This window comes from Phyllobates terribilis, unplaced genomic scaffold (genome assembly GCF_046119375.1).
Source record: "Phyllobates terribilis strain yellow unplaced genomic scaffold, ASM4611937v1 Scaffold_12__6_contigs__length_324123572, whole genome shotgun sequence".
Lineage (NCBI taxonomy): Eukaryota > Metazoa > Chordata > Amphibia > Anura > Dendrobatidae > Phyllobates > Phyllobates terribilis.
Window position 1 is genome coordinate 287,685,724 of NW_027362772.1, and position 22,095 is coordinate 287,707,818.

Below are 22,095 nucleotides of genomic sequence, written 5' to 3' on the forward strand. Positions count from 1 at the left end.
AGGTCCCGTTCTGTGTTCTCTTGTCTGCCTATCCTGGAGGCTGTATTTCCAGGCCTGTCTGAACACGCTCCTAGCCTGTTCCTCCCGCCTTCTAGGGGCCGATTATCTAGACCCGCTCCTGTATCTTGTCTGTCCTGTCTGAACTCGCTCCTAGCCTGTTCCTCCCGCCATCTAGGGGCCGATTACCTAGACCCGCTCCTGTATCTTGTCTGTCCTGTCTGAACTCGCTCCTAGCCTGTTCCTCCCGCCTTCTAGGGGCCGATTACCTAGACCTGCTCCTGTATCTTGTCTGTCCTGTCTGAACACGCTCCTTGCCTGTTCGTCCCGCCTCTCTGGGGGCCGTATTCCCAGACCCGCTCCTGTATCCCGCTGCAGTGTCGGTCTCTTCCGTACACTCAGTTCCAGTCTGAACTCTCTCCTATCCTTTACCTGTTTTGCCTCTATGTCCGTTCCTTTCCTTTTTCTGCAGAGTCTGAACTCGTACCTAACTCCTGCTTGTTGTCTCTGTACTCCCGTTTGTGTGTTTGTGGTCCACTCGCTACTTCACTGCAAGTACCTTGTGGGTATCTGGCTCTGCCTTTCCCTTCCTGTCTGTTCCGTGTGAACAGAGCCCTGTTCCCCCTGCTCAGTCTCGCTCCGCTCTGACTCCTTTGCTCACTGCTCTGGCAGTCTCGCTCTGCCCTGACCCCTTTGCTCACCACTCCTGGCGGTCTCGTCCTGCTCTGCTCTTGCTCACCGCTCCAGGCGGTCTCGTCCTGCTATGCTCTTGCTCACCGCTCCAGGCGGTCTCGTCCTGCTCTGCTCTTGCTCACCGCTCCTGGCGGTCTCGTCCTGCTCTGCTCTTGCTCACCGCTCCTGGTGGTCTCGTCCTGCTCTGCTCTTGCTCACCGCTCCAGGCGGTCTTGTCCTGCTCTGCTCTTGCTCACCGCTCCAGGCGGTCTCGTCCTGCTCTGCTTTTGCTCACCACTCCAGGCGGTCTCGTCCTGCTCTGCTCTTCCTCACCGCTCCAGGCGGTCTCGTCCTGCTCTGCTCTTGCTCACCGCTCCAGGCGGTCTCGTCCTGCTCTGCTCTTGCTCACCGCTCCAGGCGGTCTCGTCCTGCTCTGCTCTTGCTCACCGCTCCAGGCGGTCTCGTCCTGCTCTGCTCTTGCTCACCGCTCCAGGCGGTCTCGTCCTGCTCTGCTCTTGCTCACCGCTCCAGGCGGTCTCGTCCTGCTCTGCTCTTGCTCACCGCTCCAGGCGGTCTCGTCCTGCTCTGCTCTTGCTCACCGCTCCAGGCGGTCTCGTCCTGCTCTGCTCTTGCTCACCGCTCCAGGCGGTCTCGTCCTGCTCTGCTCTTGCTCACCGCTCCAGGCGGTCTCGTCCTGCTCTGCTCTTGCTCACCGCTCCAGGCGGTCTCATCCTGCTCTGCTCTTGCTCACCGCTCCAGGCGGTCTCGTCCTGCTCTGCTCTTGCTCACCGCTCCAGGCGGTCTCGTCCTGCTCTGCTCTTGCTCACCGCTCCAGGCGGTCTCGTCCTGCTCTGCTCTTGCTCACCGCTCCAGGCGGTCTCGTCCTGCTCTGCTCTTGCTCACCGCTCCAGGCGGTCTCGTCCTGCTCTGCTCTTACTCACCGCTCCAGGCGGTCTCGTCCTGCCCTGCTCTCGCTCACCTCTCTGGGCGGCCTCACTCTGCTGTGTTTGTCTGCCACATCTGTGGTTCTGTTCCAGAGTCCCAGTGTGTACTGGGTCCTATCCCGCCTGTGTTCCTACCTGCTAGTGCCTTCCTGTCTGCACTCTAGCCGTGCTTGCCTGTACCCCCCTGCCTGCATACCCGCCTGCCCGCATACCAGTCGTGCCTGCCTATTCCCACCAGTCTGTGTGCCAGCCTAACCAGTCTGTTCCTGTATTCCCCTGTGTGGGTCAACAGCCGTGTCCGGGGTCTGTCCTGGAGTAGCACCTGGTCCCTCTGCTCGGTTCCTCCTGGGTGCACTGGCGTCGTATGCCGTCGTGCGACCCTGGTCGGATCGGGTGAATACCTAGTTACGCCCCTCCAGGCATTCACTCTCCGGCACGGTCCAGTGGAATCACACGCACACGCCGCTCAGCCCGGGCGTGTGCATTACACATTGCATTTCCTCCTAATTTTAGTCAGCGTTTGCTTTTCAATGCATATGCGAACACTAAGGGAGACCCACTCCCCAATAATGTGTAGAAGGTTTTTAGTATGCTCTAATCCACCATTCTTCCAAGGGGCATTAAAACCGTCTTGTTAAGCTACTGCAACCTCCACGTCTCTTCCAAGGGGCATTAAAACTGTCTTGTTAAGCTACTGCAACCTCCACGTCTCTTCCAAAGGGCATTAAAACCGTCTTGTTAAGTTACTGCGACCTCCACCACTTTCCGCAGGGGCATTAAAACCGTCTTGTTAAGCTACTGCGACCTCCACCATTCTTCCAAGGGGCATTAAAACTGTCTTGTTAAGCTACTGCAACCTCCTCTCTCTTCCAAGGGGCATTAAAACCGTCTTGTTAAGCTACTGCAACCTCCACGTCTCTTCAAAGGGGCATTAAAACCGTCTTGTTAAGCTACTGCGACCTCCACGTCTCTTCCAAGGGGAATTAAAACCGTCTTGTTAAGCTACTGTGACCTCCACCCCTTTTCCAAGGGGCATTGATATTGTCTTTTTATTGCACTGCGACCTCCACCATTCTTCCAACGGGCATTGAATTTCCTCCTAATTTTAGTCAGGTTTTGCTTTTCAATGCATAGGCGAACACTAAGGGAGACTCACTCCCCAACAATGGGTAGAAGGTTTTTAGTAAGCTGTAATCCATGTCTGTTTCAAGGGGCATTGCAGTTCCTCATAATTTTTGGAATGCCTTCCATTCACTGCTTAGGCCAACAGTGCACAGGAGACCCAGTTGCTATAAATGGAAAAAATGGTTTAGTTAAGGCCCTCTGACCTCCATGTCACTTCCAAGGGGCATTGGAGTGCCTCGAAATTTTTGTTAGGCATTGCACTCACTGCATGCCCTATAACTTTGTAGCCGAACCGCTCCTTTTGGTACAGAAACATATCCTACAAGACATGTGTGGTTGACTGGCCTGATATTGATGTGAATGGTCCCTATTCCTCCTGCTCTTTCTCCTTTGCCACTACCTCATCCATCATTCATCACCTGAAGCTTTGTTTTAAGGGGGAGACATAGAGGTAGGATATGTGCCAAAATGCTGCCCACCTCAGGCCTAGCTGCTACTATATACATGCGCTTGCATTCCAAGAAAACAAACCAGACGCTAACTTCTATCATCATCATCATGCTCCTCACCTTGGCACTCTCAACTCCCCTGATGGAGAAGCCAGGGCCCAACGGAGGAGTCTGGTTCTCTGGTGGGCTCATTCAATGCTGCCCTAAAGCAGGCCAGGCTAAGAAAAGTGTGGGGGAAGTTTCGAGGAGAAATAGGGGCGGCTGGTGATCGTTTAAGGACACCTGGCCGCCCCCAGGCGACTGGGGACCGTGTGTGGACACCCGGCCGCGGGGCGGCTGGGGACTGAGTATGGACACCCGGCCGCCCCCTGGTGGCTGGGGACCGAGCGTGGACACCCAGCTGCCGGGCGGCTGGGGACTGAGTATGGATACCTCGCTGCCGAAGCAGCTATGAGGTAGTGGCCAGCTTCGGCCTCCTCCAAACTAAAAGGCCCCATTTCAAGTGCAAGCAAGCTAGCAGTATGGTATAGCAGCCTGGCGGTGGGTGGGTGGCAGGCTGCATACCTGCGCTTGCATTGCAAGGAATGGAGGAGGTACAATTGAACACTGCCCTGGGACAAGGACTTGCACGGGGATAGTTGCAAGTCTGCATCTTCTGATGCGGAAAGGATCACTTCTGATGGGCACACTTTTAGGCAGTGACCTGGGTGTCAGAGATGCTTCCAGGGGTCTTCCCCATGCTGTTCCCATGTCTTTTCAGCATTGTATGCATGTGTCACACAGCACATGGCCAGATAAGATTGTAAAATGTTAAAATGACATTTCCCGGTGAATGCATTTGTCACGATTGAAAGCAATACAAAAGTGCAAAAACGCATAAAAAATGCTACTTGTGAACATAGCCCAAGGTGTGGAGGAGTATTTTTGTTTTTGGTTATTTATTTTACCTTATACACAAGTCTTTACCCTGGAAAGGAAGTTCCTTAACATATTTCACAGGAAAACCGTTTCAGTCTCGTTTTTGAACGTTTTATTGTGAGCCCGTAAAAGTGGCTTAATACCTCTGACCACGTTGTTGACATCAGTGACTTGGGGGTCAGAAATGCTTCCTGGCGCGATCCCCATGCTGACCCCATGTCATTTGAGCACTGTCACTATCGTTTTTTAGGCTTTCTACAGACTGCCGGGGGTGCCGCCGCAAAAATGCTCGGGTCTCCCGTAGACTAACATTGGGCTCGTTGCTCGGGTCGAGCACCCGAGTATCACGGTGAGCTCGGTCCGAGCTTCGAGCACCCGAGCATTTTAGTGCTTGCTCAACACTAGTTGTTATCTGTTCTCACCAGTACTACGGACCCGGACATAAACTCCACAAACTTCTCGGTCATTGCCCAAACCAGAGCCAGCAACTTTAATTTGAAAGAGCTATAATTATCTGGGTTCCTCTCGGAGTCGTGAAGGGAGCGACTGGCGTAGGCAATCACATGCTCTTTCTCCTCCTGTACTTGGGATAACACGGCTCCCAGACCATGTAGGCTCCCATCAGTGTGGAGTATGAATGGTTGGGAGAAATCCGCATAGGCAAGTATTGGGGCCTCGGTCAGGGCCATTTTTAGGGCACGGAAGACCTCTTCCTGGCTGCTTTCCCACCGAATCGCCCGATTCTTGGAGCCCGCCAGCACTCCCTTAAGTAGCTCCAGCAATGGGTTGGCTATGCGGGTGAAGTTCTTCACGAATCTTTGGTAGTACCCGGCAAGTCCCAGGAAGGCCCGAACGTCCTTCACTGTCTTCGGGGTAGGCCACTCCTGTACGGCGGCCACCTTTTCCCGGGTGGGCCTGACTCCTTCACCGGACACAGTATGACCGAGATATTCGATCTGTTTGCGGAATAGGTGGTACTTCTGGGGCTTCACCTTTAGACCATGACTCTGTAGGCGGCTCAGTACTTGCTCCAGTCGCTGGAGGTGCTCCTCGAAGGTGGCGGCATAGACAATTATGTCGTCAAGATAAATCAGTGTCGCCTCGAAGTTCAAATTGCCCAGGCACCTCTCCATCAGACGCTGGAATGTCCCGGGAGCGTTAGTCAGGCCGAAGGGCATCCGATTGAACTCGAACAGTCCCGTCTTCGCACGGTCATGTTTGGCCACGTGCACCTGCTGGTACCCGCCGGCCCTGATCCAAGGAGGATTCGGGGTAATGGGTAAGAGTCTCGTACTGTACAGGCATTCAGTCGTCTATAGTCCACACAGAACCGCAGGGTCCCATCTTTCTTCCGGACCAGGACAATCGGGGCTGCCCACGGACTCTGACTCTCTCATATCACACCATTTTGTAACATATGGGCTAGCATCCCCTTAACCTCTTTATACATCTGGGGAGGTATCTGCCGGTATCTCTCCCACACTGGGGCAGCGCTCTTTGTGGGAATCTCGTGGGTAATGGCTTCGGTGCAACCAAAATCATCCTCATGGCGAACAAAGACTTCCTGGTACCACTCCAGTACCTCCTCAACCTGCTGCACCTGTCAGGGTGAAAGTCCCGTCAATTCAGCCCGCATTCATTCTAGGATTCTTTGTCCACCCTTCGCACTAGCACGGTGGGATTCCGGTGACACGGTGACCGCCAGACTCCAGCGGTCTCCTCGTACAGCGGACAGCTGTACCGCATCAGGTTGCACCAACTTCTCTGGCATTCCCAGAATCTGGGCTATTTCCGCCCTGGGAGGGAGTGTGAGATCACCTTCGCCCAGATTAACGCACCGCACTATAACATTGCCACCCTGGACGGTGGCCAGTGTCCGAGCCACCAGGAGTCTGGGGGGTATGACGCGCCCAGGGGATGGGGAAACGACTCGGCGCCCGGGCCTTGTTGTTGGTCTTGAGGATGCCGCGGTGGCCGGCTCCCGAGGCCGTACCCTGGGGTCACTCTTAAAAAGGAAGGTGGAAATTATATAGGATAGGGAAAGTTTGTGACGCCACCTGTGGTGTTTGGTGAGGATCACCAGCGCTGCAACAGTCCTCTGAGGCCGGTGTTTAGGCAGCTTAGTTGGTGCGGCTCCCCACAGGTGGAGCGGGGCCTCAGGGCAGAGTAGAGAGGGATGCAGAATAGAGCGCTGGCGGTTGCAGAGCCGCGGAGGAAAGAACAGACAGAGGCAGTAGTTGAAGTCATCCAAGTCTTTACTCACGGTAGCGTTTTCTCAGCTCAGAGCTTCTCTCTGCTGTCACACGGTGAGCTGCGGCCGCCAGGGTGGGGTTCAGCACACTCCAGGTAGTTCAGGAGCGCTTGACAGGACCTCCGCTCTAGTGTGTTCCACTCTTGTTGAACTTCTCCCGCCTTGTGTCCCCCACTGAGTCCCATACGGGTACTGCGATGTCCCTTGTGGGTAATGTGTAGTTCCCGGACCGACTGGGTGCCCTTTTTGGTGACTTGTGGTGAGAACGTGGCGTAAGGCCGGGTCCCTCTGGATAAACTCAGATTAGGGCATACAGGTGGCGACTCTGCTCCGTCCGTATCCCCCTGGGATCCACATAAGCCTCCGGACTTTTCCAACAGAAACGTGAAGTGCAAAGTCAGATAATCGGGGACCGGTACCCCCTCTTGCGGCAGGGTCTCTCTGGCTGGGCCAGAATAAGGTATGCAGGTGGCAACTCCGCTCCGTCCGCACCCCCTGAGATCCTTTCGCCTGTGGAGCCTATCTCCTGTGCTCCCCTCCTGGGCCTTCTTGGTTGAACTCTGACCGGGGACAGAGCCAGTAATAACTCTGCCCCAATCCCCCGTCTCGAGGCCTGAGACTGGGAACCGTGGACCCTGAGGCGGCTGCAGCCTTATGCTGACCTGCCGTCCCAACGACCCACGACCAAAGGCCCGGTTCTTAAAATGGCCTCCAGTTATATATGATTCTATTAAGTGCTAAAGTAAAGTGCTTCCTCCACCCTCACTCACTACGTGGTTCCCCCCTAACTTTGGCTCCCCCAACTCCTCCATTCAGGCCCGGGGCAGCACTATGGTGCTTTAGGCCCCCTTCAGAACTGGAGTGGTGTAATGTTGAGTGTGTAGTTGGGGTCCTGTGAGGTACTCCATCCTTACCTAGGAGAGGAGATACCACACCTCGTTCTGAGGTGCAGTACCCCTGTGGCGACTGAACCCTCAGGGGCGCCACAGGTACTTTGTCCATCGGTTCTATCTGTACTTCGACCCCCTCAAGAGATGTGCAGGCACATGCGGGTAACATGAGTACAGTTTGTCCTGGCGGTAAGGTGAGCGCCGTAGCTGCTGGTACTATTACTTTCCCCAGGACCTTCCCTTCACTCAACGTCTCCTGAGCCTGGGCGGCTCGGATTAATTGTTGAAAAACCCTCCTTTGGGGGGTTCGTGGGTCCCACCGGTCTAGAGAAATCTCCTTCAGCTCACTATTCAGGATTTGCCCGATCTCTTTCAGCACATTCATTCGGAGGGTCACTGGGGGTCCACTTCCGGTTCCCCCTGCGACCAAGACGACCCCTTTTTTTCCCACATCTTTTCCACACACTCGGATCTTCATCCACACCACCCCTGCGACCTGGATGGGTAATAGACTCACGGCAGCTAATCAAATTACTGGTCCCCATTCAGGCCGCGCTATCTCTGGAAATCACTGTTGAAAGTAGGCTTCTGTCATCGTAGTCATCTGGGATCCCGTGTCAATCAGGCAGTGAACAGCCCGACCGCTCATTTCGGCCCAGACAGTCGGGCTGGTGGAAACTAGGTCCTTGGGACTTACTCTTTTTCTTTCCTCTTCCTTAGGCTCCAGGCTGTGTCCCCCAAACACCGAGCCCGCTAGTTTAACAGCTGCCGCGACAGGGGGCGCCCTCGGCTAGCACAGCCCCTGGCGTACTGTCCTGCACCTCCACACTTCCAGCAGGTCGTGTTTCTGTCTGTGTAGGGCTGCCTCACCTCTATATGGAACTCTCCTGCGGGGCGGGGCCTGAATTCAATTCTTTCCATAACTGGGGCAATCGATCTGGGTATCTCTGGTGTCGGTGCAGGGGTCTTCTTGAGCCTGGACCATTCACCCCGCATCTCCTGTATCTCCTTTCACATCTCTCGAGCCCATTCCGGTTCAGCTGCAGGCGGGGTGGGTACCTCGTTACTCCGGACCATCCCTGCCAGGGTCGTCACCCCCATCTCCTGCTCTCTCACACATGCCTCCGCCCCCACTTCTAGAAAAGTCATACGTGGGTTAGCACGCAGGCACTCCCGCAAGGCCTGCTTCTGACGCGCCCCCTGGGCCTGTGTTGTGCAGGGGAACCCGGAACCGGGCCTGTTGTAGAATGCTGGGGGTTGTAGTCTCCGTGTGGCGGTGACCCGGTCCTTGCCCAGGGTGGTCAAACCAGTGGCAGTCTTAATGTATAGCAAATGTCCGACTACGCCACCCGTGGATTGCGGTCAGTGGGGACCGCCGCTGCGCTGCCGACCGCTGAGGCTGATGTTGTTTGCGCAGCCGAGTATGGGATAACTCCCCACGGGAGAAGTATTGCCTCAGGGCAGCTAATGTGAGAGATGATGGGAGTGATGGTGTGAGGGTCCCAGTGCTAATGGTGCTGGTGCGGCAAGGAATCACAGAGACGTGAGGTGCAGTTCAGGGTCTTTACTGATGGTACAAGGCAGACCCTCCCGGGAGTACTGGCTAGTATAAGGGGCCTGGTCAGTCTGCGAGCAAGCAGGAGTTCCCCTGGCCAGGTGGAGTTGTAGGCCTCCCCGTTTATCTGCACTCTTCCTGGCTACCTTGCTGTCAGCGGTTACAAGTAGCCCACGTCCCTGAGTATACCGTGTGGTGCTCACCCGTATGGCTGGTGACTTGGGGCCTTCTGTTAGCCTCTGCTCCTGGATGGCGGCGCTGGTCCCTTCTTTGTGACTGAGCCTCCGGGCTTCTATGGCCAGAGGACTTGGAATCCCCTGCCGGCTGGTTTCTGCTGCTGGGTATATATCAGTCCCCACAGCCTCGGACTCCTGTGTCCGGTTTTAGTAACTTCAGCCAGGGCGAGCTATATCTCTGCTCACAGCCCCTGGTCTTCAGCTGCTGCTCCTACAGAGCTCCTGTTCTCACTTTCCCTCTCCAGGCTCTGACTTCTCTGCTTGTTCTGCAGGCTCTGTCTCTGTCTGCTCTAATCCCGCCCCAGACCCAGTTTATAAGGGCAGATTCCTCCCCTCCCAGGTCTGGGCGGGCAGTGTTGCATGCTTAGGGCTCCTGACCAGAGAAACCTCCCACTTGCTCTCAAACATAATATCTCTATTACTGTGGCAACCAGACCCCTGGGGTGTCACACTTCAGCTGCACATCCCTGAGGCCTGCCACAAATTGGTCCCTTAAGATCACGTCAGTGGGGCCCATTCCCAAATTCCCCATATCGTCTTTTCTAGTGATACAGGCATGCACCCTCTGTAATGCATTAACATATTGCGTCACAGTCTCCCCCTCCTGCTGCACTTGGTGAAACAGCCGTATCCTCAGCTTTCCTACATTGGTGGTATCCCCATGCATCTCCTCCAATATCCGCACCACTTTATCTACAGTATCCCGGTCATGGGGAGGGCGGTACATCACGGATTGTCGGGCCTCGCCGTCCAGGGCCAGTAAGGCTATTTCAGCTTGCATAGCTGGGGTCATCGGATGCATACATAACATACTCCTAACTCTCTCAACCCAGTCCCACAGCATCATATTGTCCCGGGTGAACTTTGGGAGATTGCTGAGCATGGCTCCCAGCGGCAAGCTAGATCTAGGGGCTCCCAGGATGGACTGATCTGCAGTATCTGTGTCTAAAGATTGCATCCTGCCGACTACGCCAAATGTAACCCAGGTACTTTAGATGCAGTGACACAGAAACACAGAGCAGCCAGTACTGGGTTAAATAATAAGGGGGATTTACTGTAACAGGGTCAATCTCCACGCAGGGAGTAACAGGGGAAATATGGGGACAACAAGGGAAGGAGCAGGTAATATGCTATAACTGACAACCCACAGTTGGGCTAGATGTAGCAGAGTCAACACGGTTGTAATCGGCAGTTTTTTCACTTAGCTGACTCTTGCTCCTCACAATGCAGTTGCCGGCTGATGCCGGTGTTGCTTTCTTCTGGCTTCCCCGCCTAAACAATGCTCAGTCTTCTGGCGACAGCAGGCAGTCTCCGGTTTGACCCGCTGAGCCCCTAGTCCATAACAGTGCGCCTCACTTGCTCGGCTCCAGGGATCCTGCGTCTCTTCTCCCTCTAGTCGGGCTTGACTCTCACTGTCCACTGCCGCTTTTCCCGCGCAAAAACTCCTTTTCCACCCTCTTCCTAGACACGAGCTTAGCTCCCCGGTCACCTGACTCCTCAGCTCTCTCTGTGGACACACCCCCAGCTTCCCGGTTACCTGACTCCTGTCTCACAGTCTGTCTTCCCCCTGCAACCAGAGGCTTGGCCCCGGCAGTCTCAGATCCCTTGTTCTGAAAGTACTTACACCCCGGTCTTCCCCCTTACACTCCCCTAATGTGGCAGGGACAGGTCCGGGTCCCAACTCCCAGCCATTTCCCTTTTTCGCCTTTTATGACATGACAGGAGCATTCCCAGATAAGCCACCCTTTGTGGGTTTTTTCATCTTGGTGGCCATCAGCAAAGCACTGTTCGGGCATCTATGGCATAAGATCTTGTTAGATCAGGACTGTCTTATGTTTTTCTGCAGTTGTCAAATGTGTTCACAAGTCCTTTTGATGTGACGGGAAGGTATTTTAATTAAATTATAAAAAAGTGATCGATGTATGACTGTATATTACGATTAGTGTTGAGCCACCCCCGTAGTGTTCGAGTTCGGTTCGGTTCGTCGAACACCCGTGTGTTCGCCGAACTGTTCGTCGAACTGTTCGTCGAACACCTTCGAACACCGTTAAAACCAATGGCAGGCAAACAAAAACACATAGAAACACATAGAAAACACCTTCAAAGGTGTCCAAAAGCTGACAAACTGCTCAGAAGACATAACTAACACATGGAAAAGTGACAAGTACATATAGTCATGCGAAAATAAAAGAGGTGGAGGAGTAAAAGGAGGGGGAGACACAGATATAGGCATGTCATGCCCTTCTAAAATCCAAAAAGTGAGAAGCCGACACGGCCAGTCCGCTCCTGCCCGTGCCACCTCCGTGTCGCCGGGTTTGTGCCAGAGCCGCGGTGAACCCTGACGGCCAGCCCCCCTCTTCCAATACTGGTGCCTGTCCGCTGGTGGGTCAAGCGAGCCCCCCTGTGGTGGAGGCAGCTCTAAGCTTTTTAATTTAAATTGTCTCTCTAATTTGAATGAATACACTTTAAATCCATTTACAAGGATCTATTGGAGGGCAAGTCTCATGCCAGCAGCCGCGGTAATTCCAGCTCCAGTAGCGTCCACTAAAGCTGCTGCAGTTAAAAAGCTTTTATAAGGATCGAGCTCGGCTGTCCACCGCAAGGCATCCTACTGCCAGTCCCAGCCCCTATGCCTTGGGGTGCCTCCTGATGCTCTTCACTAAGTATCCCATGGTCCCGAAGCATTTCCTTTGAAAAAATTAAGTGTCTAAACTACAGGTGGTGCAGCTTGCTTAACAGCCGGGATAATCCGCTGACTAGCAGACACTGCTACTAGGCACAAAGTATTTCCTGGGCTAGATGCAGTTAAAAATTTGTAATTAGATACTCTCGTTGGATGCTGAGAAAGCATTCCATAGAGTCTCCTGGCACGCCATATATGATTCTCTTAAAAAGCTTGGGGTAGGGGTCTAGGGGACCTTTTTATAGCCAAAATCACGGCCCTGTATCGCAATACGTCACCTAGGCTGAAGATAAATGGAACTGTAGCACCCTGAGGGCTCGGTTGCTACAGACGTATTGCACCTCACCCAGAGGTGTGATATCTCACTCTCAGGTAAGGATGGAGTGTGGATCAGGACCCGACACCTGCATGCATTACACCACATTGCCGTGGGGCAGGGCGACCAATATGCCCCTGAGATGGGCACTACAGTCCCTGTCCCTGGCTGGAGTGGGGGGAGGGAACACTGAGGAAGGGGAACCCTGTAGTGCAGGAGCAGGGAGGAAGCAGTTCCTGGGTGCATTGAGAAGGGAGTATAAAAGGTGGGCACCATCTTAGTTCAGTGCAGAGAAGTCTGAGCAGAAGTGGCAGGGAGCAGGGGCTCTGCATGAGCTCTGCTCCGGAGGCGGGCCTAGTAACAGAGGCCCAGGCCTGGAAGAGGGAGAAGGAAGGAAGAGGAGCGGAGAAGGCTCCAGGAACGAGGAATGAAGGGATCCCAGGGGTGCGGACGGGCGAGTCGCCACCGCACGCCCGAATCCACCTGCGTGGAGGGGTCAGGCCAAAGGGGGAGACCGGTTCCCGAACTAGTGGAGGCAGGAAACGACCCTCAGCTAGAAACCGGAGGCTCTGACATTTTATGTGGCGCAGCCCCTCGCTACACCCGCTAGGAAGGCACCACATAGGGTCAGGGAAACTGGCGCCAAGTTTACCAAGAGGAGGCCCGAGGCAGCCGGACAGAAGTGTTGGTAAGAAAGGCCAGACAAAGGACACACAAAGGGGGTCCTGTGAAGTGCTCCAAAGTTATCTGGGAGTTGTCTGAGCCCCTCACCTGGTGAGCACAGTACGACGTGGGCAGCCGTTACCTGCAGACGTGGTCTGGATAATAAGAACTGTGAGTAAAGGCCCTGAACTGCATCACTGACTCCGTGTCGTTACTGCTGCTGCCCTGCACCATCACCCCCATCCTCCGCATACACTGCCCTGAGGCTATACTCCTCCCGTGGGGAGTTATGCTACGCTCTGCTGCACCCACAACACCAGCCTCAGCGGTCTGCCCTGTAGCGGCGGTTCACTCTGACCGCAATCCACGGGTGGCGTAGTCGGACATTTAAACATCAAAACCACATAAATAGTTCCGCCACTGGTTTGACCGCCCTGAGCCACGGAACCGGGTCGCCGCCACGAAGACTACAACCACCAGCATCCACCAAAAAGGGTCCGGCTCCGGGTGTCCCAAGGCCCAGGGGGTGCGTCAGAACATTTTCATCACCTTTCACAATCACCAATGGGACAAGGCAGTGATGTCCTCTGTCCCCTCTCTTATACATCCTAGTGACGGAGCACCTGCTCTCATCAATTCGCCATAACCCCAATATTAGGTGGATTGAGGTGGGAGGCACCGAGTACAAGTGCTCTCTATTTGCTGATGATGTCCTAGTATATATCACTCAATCACATATATCCATCCATGCTGTTATGGCTGAAATAGATCACTTTGTTACATGGTAAAATTTTAAAATCAATGCAGCGAAGTCTGAGGCCCTCGATGTCTCCCTCCCCAAATCCATATAGGATTCCATCCAGTCCAACTTTCCCTTTGCCTGGCCCTCACAGGGTATCAAATACTTAGGAATTCCTATTCATAGAGACCTCTCCCATCTATGTTATCTTAATTTTGGGCCCTTTATTGAACAACTCCATACAGACCACGGTTGGCAAGTTAGAACTGTAAGATTCACTACGTGAACCGCTGGTGTTTTGTGGAAAAGCACATGTACACTGCGTTCCAAATTATTATGCAAAAAGTGTTTAGGAGTGATAAGGGAAGAATTTGTTTGTTTGTCAGTTAAACTCATTGATGGTGATGTGTGTCAGGGCTCTTTATATCACTGTAAGCAATTGCAGACACCTGTGCTAATTAGTTTGGCAGGTGTGTCCAATGAAAGGCAAGACTACTTAAGAAGGCTCTCTCACATTATTAAGCAGCCTACATTTTCTGCCAAAATGGGAAAGAAAAAGGATGTGTCGGCTGCTGAGAAGCAACAAATTGTGGAGTGTTTAGGTCAAGGCATGACTACAATCAACATTGTGCGATGATCAGGATGAAGTGTCTTGGCAATCAAGAAGTATGTAGCTGATTCACAGTACACACGTGTGCGTGCTGATAAGGGCAAATTGAGGACTCTTTCCTACAGGCAATTACGTCAGGTTGAAAGAGCAGCGGCAAAAAAGCCTTGTCATAGCAGCAGACAAGTTTTTGAAGCTGCTTGTGCCTCCAACGTCCCCCGAACAACAAGATGCAGGGTCCTTCAGAGGTTTGCAGCTGTGCATGCGCCATTCTGTCGACCTCCTCTATCCACTTCACACAAGCAGAAACGGCTCCAGTGGGCCAAACATTACATGAAGACTGATTTCAAAACTGTTTTGTTCACGGATGAGTGCCGTGCAGCGCTCGATGGTCCAGATGGATGGAGTGGAGGATGGCTGGTTGATGGACACCCCACGCAAACACGGCTACAGCGCCAACAAGGAGGAGGTGGAGTAATGTTTTGGGCTGGAATCATGGGGAGAGAGATTGTCGGCCCCTTTAGGATCCCTGAAGGCGCTAAAGATGAACTCCATAATGTATGTGGATTTTCTCAAACAGCACTTCCTGCCATGGTTCAAGAAGAAGAACCGTGTATTTCACAGCAAGATCATTTTTCTGCATGATAATGCACCATCTCATGCTGCACATAAAACATCTGCATCTCTGGCTGATATGGGCATAAAAGGGGACAAACTTATGGTGTGACCCCCATGCTCCCCTGACCTCTACCTTATTCAGAACCTTTGGAGAATCATTAAAAGGAGTGTCTATGATGGCGGGAGGCAGTTCACATCTAAGCAACAGCTCTGGGAGGGTATTCTGTCCTCATGCAAAACAATTGAAGCAGAAACCATCCAAAACCTGACAAATTCATTGGACGAGAGAGTTCAGAAGCTCCTTTCGAACAAGGGGTCCTATGTGAAAATGTAACATCACCTAGAATAAAGTTTTGAGTTGAAAACTGTTTGATTTCAGTTTCTAACAACCTGCTAATGCTTATAATTTCAAAAATGACCATTTTTTTGGTCTTTATTAAAATGAAAAGGTTGATCGAAAAGTTTGGGGGATCTAAGAGTGTGGCAACCCAGTAGTCATGATTACTTCGAATTCTGACAATATGAGGGTCATGCTGCAGGTAGTGCAGCAAGAAGGCACTTATGTGCCTTGCGCATCTCGGAGCCCCAAAATTATTTTCCGGGCTAGATGCAGCTAAAAATTATTTTTAATTTTAAATCTGGTGAAGCTTTAGTATAGATGGCCTAATAGGATCAGTGCTGCACACTGCTACAAAGCCCAAATTATTTTCCAGTCAAGATACAGATAAACATGATTAGTAATTTGAAAGCTTAAAACGGTTGGTAGGGTGATTTTAACCAATCATCAAGCTTTTACTCTCCCCAGGATGACACAGGGGTAGAAAAGTCGTTTCGGATCCATGATTTGTTCATCTTTATGAACGTGAGTCTGTCTACATTATCAGTGGAGAGCCGCGTGCGCTTATCTGTCAGCACACCACCAGCAGCGCTGAACACACGTTCAGACAGAACGCTGGCTGCGGGGCATGACAAGATCTCCAAGGCGTAAGTGGCTAGCTCCGGCCATTTATCCAGATTGGAAGCCCAAAAAGAGCAAGGGTCCAGTGACACAGTCGTGGCTTCAATGTTTACTTGGAGATACTCCTGTACCATCGTCTCTAGGCGTTGACTATGTGTCAGACTTCTTGTCTCCTGTGGCCTTGCAAAGGATGGGCTAAAAAAGTGGTGAAATGATTCCGCAAAATTGATGTTACCAGCAGATACTGTGGTTCTGTTACGGTTTGAGTGCTGAACACTTGACGGTCCCACGGTTGGCAAGTTGGAACTGTGAGATTCACTACGTGCACCACTGGTATTTTGTGGAAAAGCACATGTAAGATTCTGCAACAGTCTCTGCTGATACTCCTGCATGCGTGCATCCCTTTCTATGGCAGGAATAATTTCTGCAAATTTACTTTTGTACCGGGGATCTAACAGTGTGGCAACCCAGTAGTCAGGATTATTTCTAATTCTCACAATTCGAGGGTCATGTTGCAGGTAGTGCAGCAAGAAGGCACTCATGTGTGTTGCGCATCCAGGAGCACCAAGTCCCTGTTGTGTTGGTGGCGAGGTAACAATCATGCTTCCTTCCTCTGTCCTCTCCCCCCAACCTCGCACAACAGAAATGTGATCAAGGTCTCCCTCATCTGATGAGTCTTCCATCAGTTCGTCCTCCACTTCTTCCTGGGCTCCTGCACCTTCCTCACTAGTTTGGCTGCTACCATGCGCCCTGGTAAAACCATCTCCCCCACCCTCACATGCCTGCCGCCTTGGTGCTGCCGACCGTCTGGACCTTGCAGATGTTAGCCCTTCCGCATACAACTCCTCCTCCTCTACTTCCTCCACCTCCTCTTGTGCCACCACCTGACTTCGAATTCTGTTTAACATGTGCTCCAGCATGTAAATCACCGGAATAGTCATGCTGATAATGGCATCGTCAGCACTAAACATCTTCGTCGCCATTTCAAAACTGTGCAGAAGGGTGCATAGGTCCCTGATCTGAGACCACTCCTCCAGCGTGATTTGCCCCACCTCTGAATCTCGTTGGCCCAGGCTATACGTCAGAACGTATTGCACCAGGGCTTGTCGGTGCTGCCACAGTCGCTGCAACATGTGCAGAGTTGAATTCCACCGGGTAGGCACATCGCATTTTAGCCGGTGAAGTGGCAGGCCCAACGACTTCTGTAGAGATGTAAGTCGCTGAGCTGCGGGATGCGAACGGCGGAAGTGAGCACACAGCGACCGTGCCCTCTGCAGAAGGCCATCTAGTCTGGGATAGTGGGCTAAAAATTGCTGGACAACCAGGTTCAACACGTGAGCCATACAAGGCACGTGTGTGACATTGCCCCGGCGAAGGGCCGCACCCAGGTTTGCAGCATTGTCGCACACGGCCTTCCCTGGTTTCAGGTCCAGTGGAGACAACCATTCATGAAATTGGTTCTCCAGAGCTGACCACAACTCCTCAGCTGTGTGACTCACATTTCCCAGACATTTCAATGTAAAAACCGCCTGATGACGTTGAGCCCTACTGCCAGCATAGTAAGGAGGTGTGCAGGATCCCTTCTGCGCAGTTAGAAAGCTTGTGGCATGACCAGACAGGCTTTGGGTGCAGGTGGAAGACCGAGAGGAGGTTGAGGAGGCAGAAGCAGTGGAGGAACTTTGACATAAAGAGGATTGACGCACAACTCGTGGGGACGGCAAGACTTGGACAGCAGCCCCTTGTCCTGCTGTCACCATAGTTACCCAGTGCCCAGTCAGCGACATGTAACGCCCCTGTCCATGCTTACTCGTCCAAGTGTCTGTGGTGAAATGCACCCTGTCACACACAGAGTTTCTCAAAGAAGCGGTGATGTTATGTGCGACATGCTGGTGGAGCGCAGGCACACCTTTCTTTGAGAAGTAGTGCCGACTGGGCATCTGGTACTGGGGCACTGCGACGGACATAAGGTCTCGAAAATCCTCTGTGTCCACCAGGCGGAAAGGCAGCATTTCTGTAGCCAAGAGCTTGCAGATGGTGAAATTCAACCTCTTAGCTTTCTCATGGCTAGGAGGAAATGGTCTTTTACTTGTCCACATCTGAGGGACCGAGGGCTGGCTATTGTGCTTAGGCGGGGTTGATAAGGGTGTCCCCGGCAAACTGCCGGTCTGTGAGGAAGATGCAGGCGGAAATGTTAGGTTGCCTTGATCCAAAGGTGGTGCTGTCGATGTCGGACAGCGCTCAACACCAGCTGGTGTTACCACCTCCAAAGAAAATGATGACCTGCCAATCACGCTGGCTGTTGCGGGTAAAGAGGTGGCAGGTCTGCGCCCCAAAACAGGTGTGACTGCTGTCCCCCCAGTCACAGAGGATGAAGAGGCCGCGGATGCACAAGATATGGCAGACGGTGGTTGGCCCGGCCGGCTAGGCCGCATTGTAGCACACTGAGCTTCCCACTGCAACTTATGCTTCATGTCCATGTGCCGGTTCATGCATGAAGTACTCAAACTATGTATTTTTTGGCCTCTACTTAGCTTTTGCTGACAAATGTTACAGAAAACACGAGTTGGGTCATCTTTATCGATCTGAAAAAATGCCCAGGCTATGCAAGGCTTAGCACCCATGCGACCTGAAGAGCCACCACGACTTGTGGTGAGAGGCAGAGTTGTGTTTGAGGATGCAGTTGTTGACGTGCTTCCAGTACTACGTCTCTGTCCAGGAAGGCGCAACCTGACCTCGTCGTCACTAGCATCTTCCTCCACCTCCTCTGCTGACCTCATCTCTTGGCTGACTGTGGGTTGACAGTAAGTGGGATCTCCGACCTCATCATCATCACCCTGTGCGTTATCACACCCGTCGTCCTCAGAGCCAACCTGTTTCTGCCCTGACAAAAAACTAAAGTTGTCTCTCCAATCAGGTATTTGAGTCTTATCATCGTCTTCCTCATTGTCTCCACCAACAGGAGTTACAGTTTGGGAATGAGGGTCTACATTATGGTCAGAACCTTCTGCGTCTGGTCCTGGATCCGACTCATAAAGATTCTGGGCATCAGTGCAGATCATTTCCTCGTCTGGATTCACAGAAGCGCTGGAGTCGACCTCTGATTCCCAGGCTATAGTATGAGTAAACAGCTCTGCAGACTCAACCATCTGTTCTACCTCATACTCAGACGGGCAGCTGGAGATTTGGGAGCTGTGAGGAAGCAAGTGCGATTTGGGTGACACCTTTGAGGACTGGAGTATTTGTGATGTTGAAGTTGATGTGGAGGAGAGCCCACTTAAAGGAGCACTTGATATCCGTTGAAGCACCTGCTGTTTTTGTGCCTCATCTGGAATTTGTAGCGATTGGCGTGGCCGTAAGAAAGGGATCTTATCACATTGTCCGCTAAAAGAAGTAGACATTTTAGTTTGGCTGGAAGATGGTCTTTCTTCTGCAGATGTTACTGTTGCTTTAACACCTACCCCACGGACACAACCTTTTTTCCCCTTCCCAACACGCCTATTCCCCTTTCCACCAGCAGCAGGCCTTTTTCCACTCATTTTGGTGGTTAACTAATTCACAACTCTGGAGTTGTTTGCACAAAAAAACAATGGATGGTAACCGAGCAGAGCTGAGTGGCCAAACTGTGGTATTAGGCCAAAACTATTGGCTGGGTTAGATGCAGAAAAAAATTATTTTGAATTTGCAACCTGATGGAGGTCAGTATAGATGGATTAATAGAACAAGACCCACACACAGCTAGAAGCCCAATATTTTTTCAGAGGTAGATGCAGGAAAAAAATATATTCAGTTTGCAACCTGATGGAGGTCAGTATAGATGGACTAATACAAGTCCCACACACAGCTAGAAGCCCAAATATTTTTTCAGAGGTACTGTAGATGCAGATAAAAATTAGTTTTAATTTGCAACCTGATGGAGGTCAGTATAGATGGACTAATAGAGAAAGTCCGACACACTACTAGAAGGCCAAATATTTTTTCAGAGGTAGATGCAGAAAAAAATATATTCAGTTTGCAACCTGATGGAGGTCAGTATAGATGGACTAATAGAGAAAGTCCGACACACTACTAGAAGGCCAAATATTTTTTCAGAGCTAGATGCAGAAAAAAATTATATTCAGTTTGCAACCTGATGGAGGTCAGTATAGATGGATTAATAGAACAAGACCCACACACAGCTAGAAGCCCAATATTTTTTCAGAAGTAGATGCAGAAAAAAATATATTCAGTTTGCAACCTGATGGAGGTCAGTATAGATGGACTAATACAACAAGTCCCACACACAGCTAGAAGCCCAATATTTTTTCAGAGGTAGATGCAGAAAAAAATATATTCAGTTTGCAACCTGATGGAGGTCAGTATAGATGGACTAATACAACAAGTCCCACACACAGCTAGAAGCCCAAATATTTTTTCAGAGGTACTGTAGATGCAGATAAAAATTAGTTTTAATTTGCAACCTGATGGAGGTCAGTATAGATGGACTAATAGAGAAAGTCCGACACACTACTAGAAGGCCAAATATTTTTTCAGAGCTAGATGCAGAAAAAAATTATATTCAGTTTGCAACCTGATGGAGGTCAGTATAGATGGATTAATAGAACAAAACTCACACACAGCTAGAGGCCCAATATTTTTTCAGAGGTAGATGCAGAAAAAATATATTCAGTTTGCAACCTGATGGAGGTCAGTATAGATGGACTAATACAACAAGTCCCACACACAGCTAGAAGCCCAATATTTTTTCAGAGGTAGATGAAGAAAAAATATATTCAGTTTGCAACCTGATGGAGGTCAGTATAGATGGACTAATACAACAAGTCCCACACACAGCTAGAAGCCCAAATATTTTTTCAGAGGTACTGTAGATGCAGATAAAAATTAGTTTTAATTTGCAACCTGATGGAGGTCAGTATAGATGGACTAATAGAGAAAGTCCGACACACTACTAGAAGGCCAAATATTTTTTCAGAGCTAGATGCAGAAAAAAATTATATTCAGTTTGCAACCTGATGGAGGTCAGTATAGATGGATTAATAGAACAAGACCCACACACAGCTAGAAGCCCAATATTTTTTCAGAGGTAGATGCAGGAAAAAAATATATTCAGTTTGCAACCTGATGGGGGTCAGTATAGATGGACTAATACAACAAGTCCCACACACAGGTAGAAGCCCAAATATTTTTTCAGAGGTACTGTAGATGCAGATAAAAATTAGTTTTAATTTGCAACCTGATGGAGGTCAGTATAGATGGACTAATAGAATGATGCTATGCCCAAAAGATTTTACTTCACTAGGTGCAGTAAAAAAATTGGTATTCTATACACAGGTGGTATATCTTGCAACACAGATAGGCTACTCCACTGACTAACACACTCTGCAATAGGCCAAAAAGGATTAGCTTTGCTAGATTCAGCCAAATGCTGTGAAAAAAACTTGCACAGCACTGGCACAGACCTGCCTGGCAAAAACTGATAGGAACTGATGTAACCTAGTCCTGAAAAGGACTCCAATTACAATTAGTCTTTACTCCCACAACCTATCTATTTAAGAGCACAGACCTCCCTGATAAAAGTCGTAGGAAATGCTGTAACCTAGTCCTTAAAAGGACTGCAATCACAACTATTCCCTACTCCCAAGCTATCTGTAGATTTGTGCGAAAATTGGCTTGAAATTAACAAGGTATAGCGCACACAGCAACAGCGGTGCCGTCTAACACGCAGCTGCAGCAGTGAGAAAATGGTGGCGACGGGGAAAATGGCTTGGTCTTATAGGGCAAGGACATGTGACATACACTGCCAATGACACATGCCCTTGCTTGTGTGAAAAAAAGCACTTCGCTCCGTGTGTGCGCTGCTGATAGGCTGACAGATTGCACCTCCCCACTGCAAATGCGGGAAAGAGAAAAAAAAATGGAGATCTTCATTGTTCCTGCAGAGATCCATCCCCTGCCCCTCCCCCCACCCCGCTGTACACTCAAACTGCGTATTAACATTAATTTTCATCATTACTGAGAAAAAATCCAGTTATGATTTTGGTGCACGAACAGTTATCGAACATAACCTCGAACAGCCGAATTTTTCTCAAATTGTTCGTGTTCGCCGAACGGCTCGAACACCGCCCAAAACAGCTCGAATTTGAGATTGGCGAACAGTTCGAGTAGAACAACGCTCATCTCTAATTACGATGTCATAGATAATGTATTTTTTGCATTTTGCAGGGGGTGTCATCAGCAGAAGCGAAATCATTAATAAATGATAAAGACTCCCAGCATCTGCTTTTCCACACCTTAGCTGCCAAGTTCGTCAGACAGGAGCTCTTGCTACAGATCCATATGTACAATATCCTCGATGCCTACAGTAAGATACAGGTAACTTTGCTGGAAAAATGTCAGGGATTTTCTAAGGTATAAAGGCCCTGAAAAAAATGTTACTCACTTGTTTCATTCCTCGCCTCTCAGGCACCATTTCTATCC

General features: G+C 50.9%; 1 protein-coding gene across 2 annotated transcripts in view; it reads left to right on the plus strand.

The window, feature by feature from the left end:
* Window positions 1–22,095, plus strand: part of LOC141171619 (uncharacterized) — a 157,859-nt gene that overhangs the window by 98,493 nt on the left and 37,271 nt on the right. For both annotated transcript variants that reach the window (XM_073655289.1, XM_073655290.1), the window contains exon 13: window positions 21,841–21,990. In XM_073655289.1, the coding sequence (XP_073511390.1) occupies window positions 21,841–21,990 (150 nt within the window). The remainder of the gene's footprint in view (window positions 1–21,840; window positions 21,991–22,095) is intronic.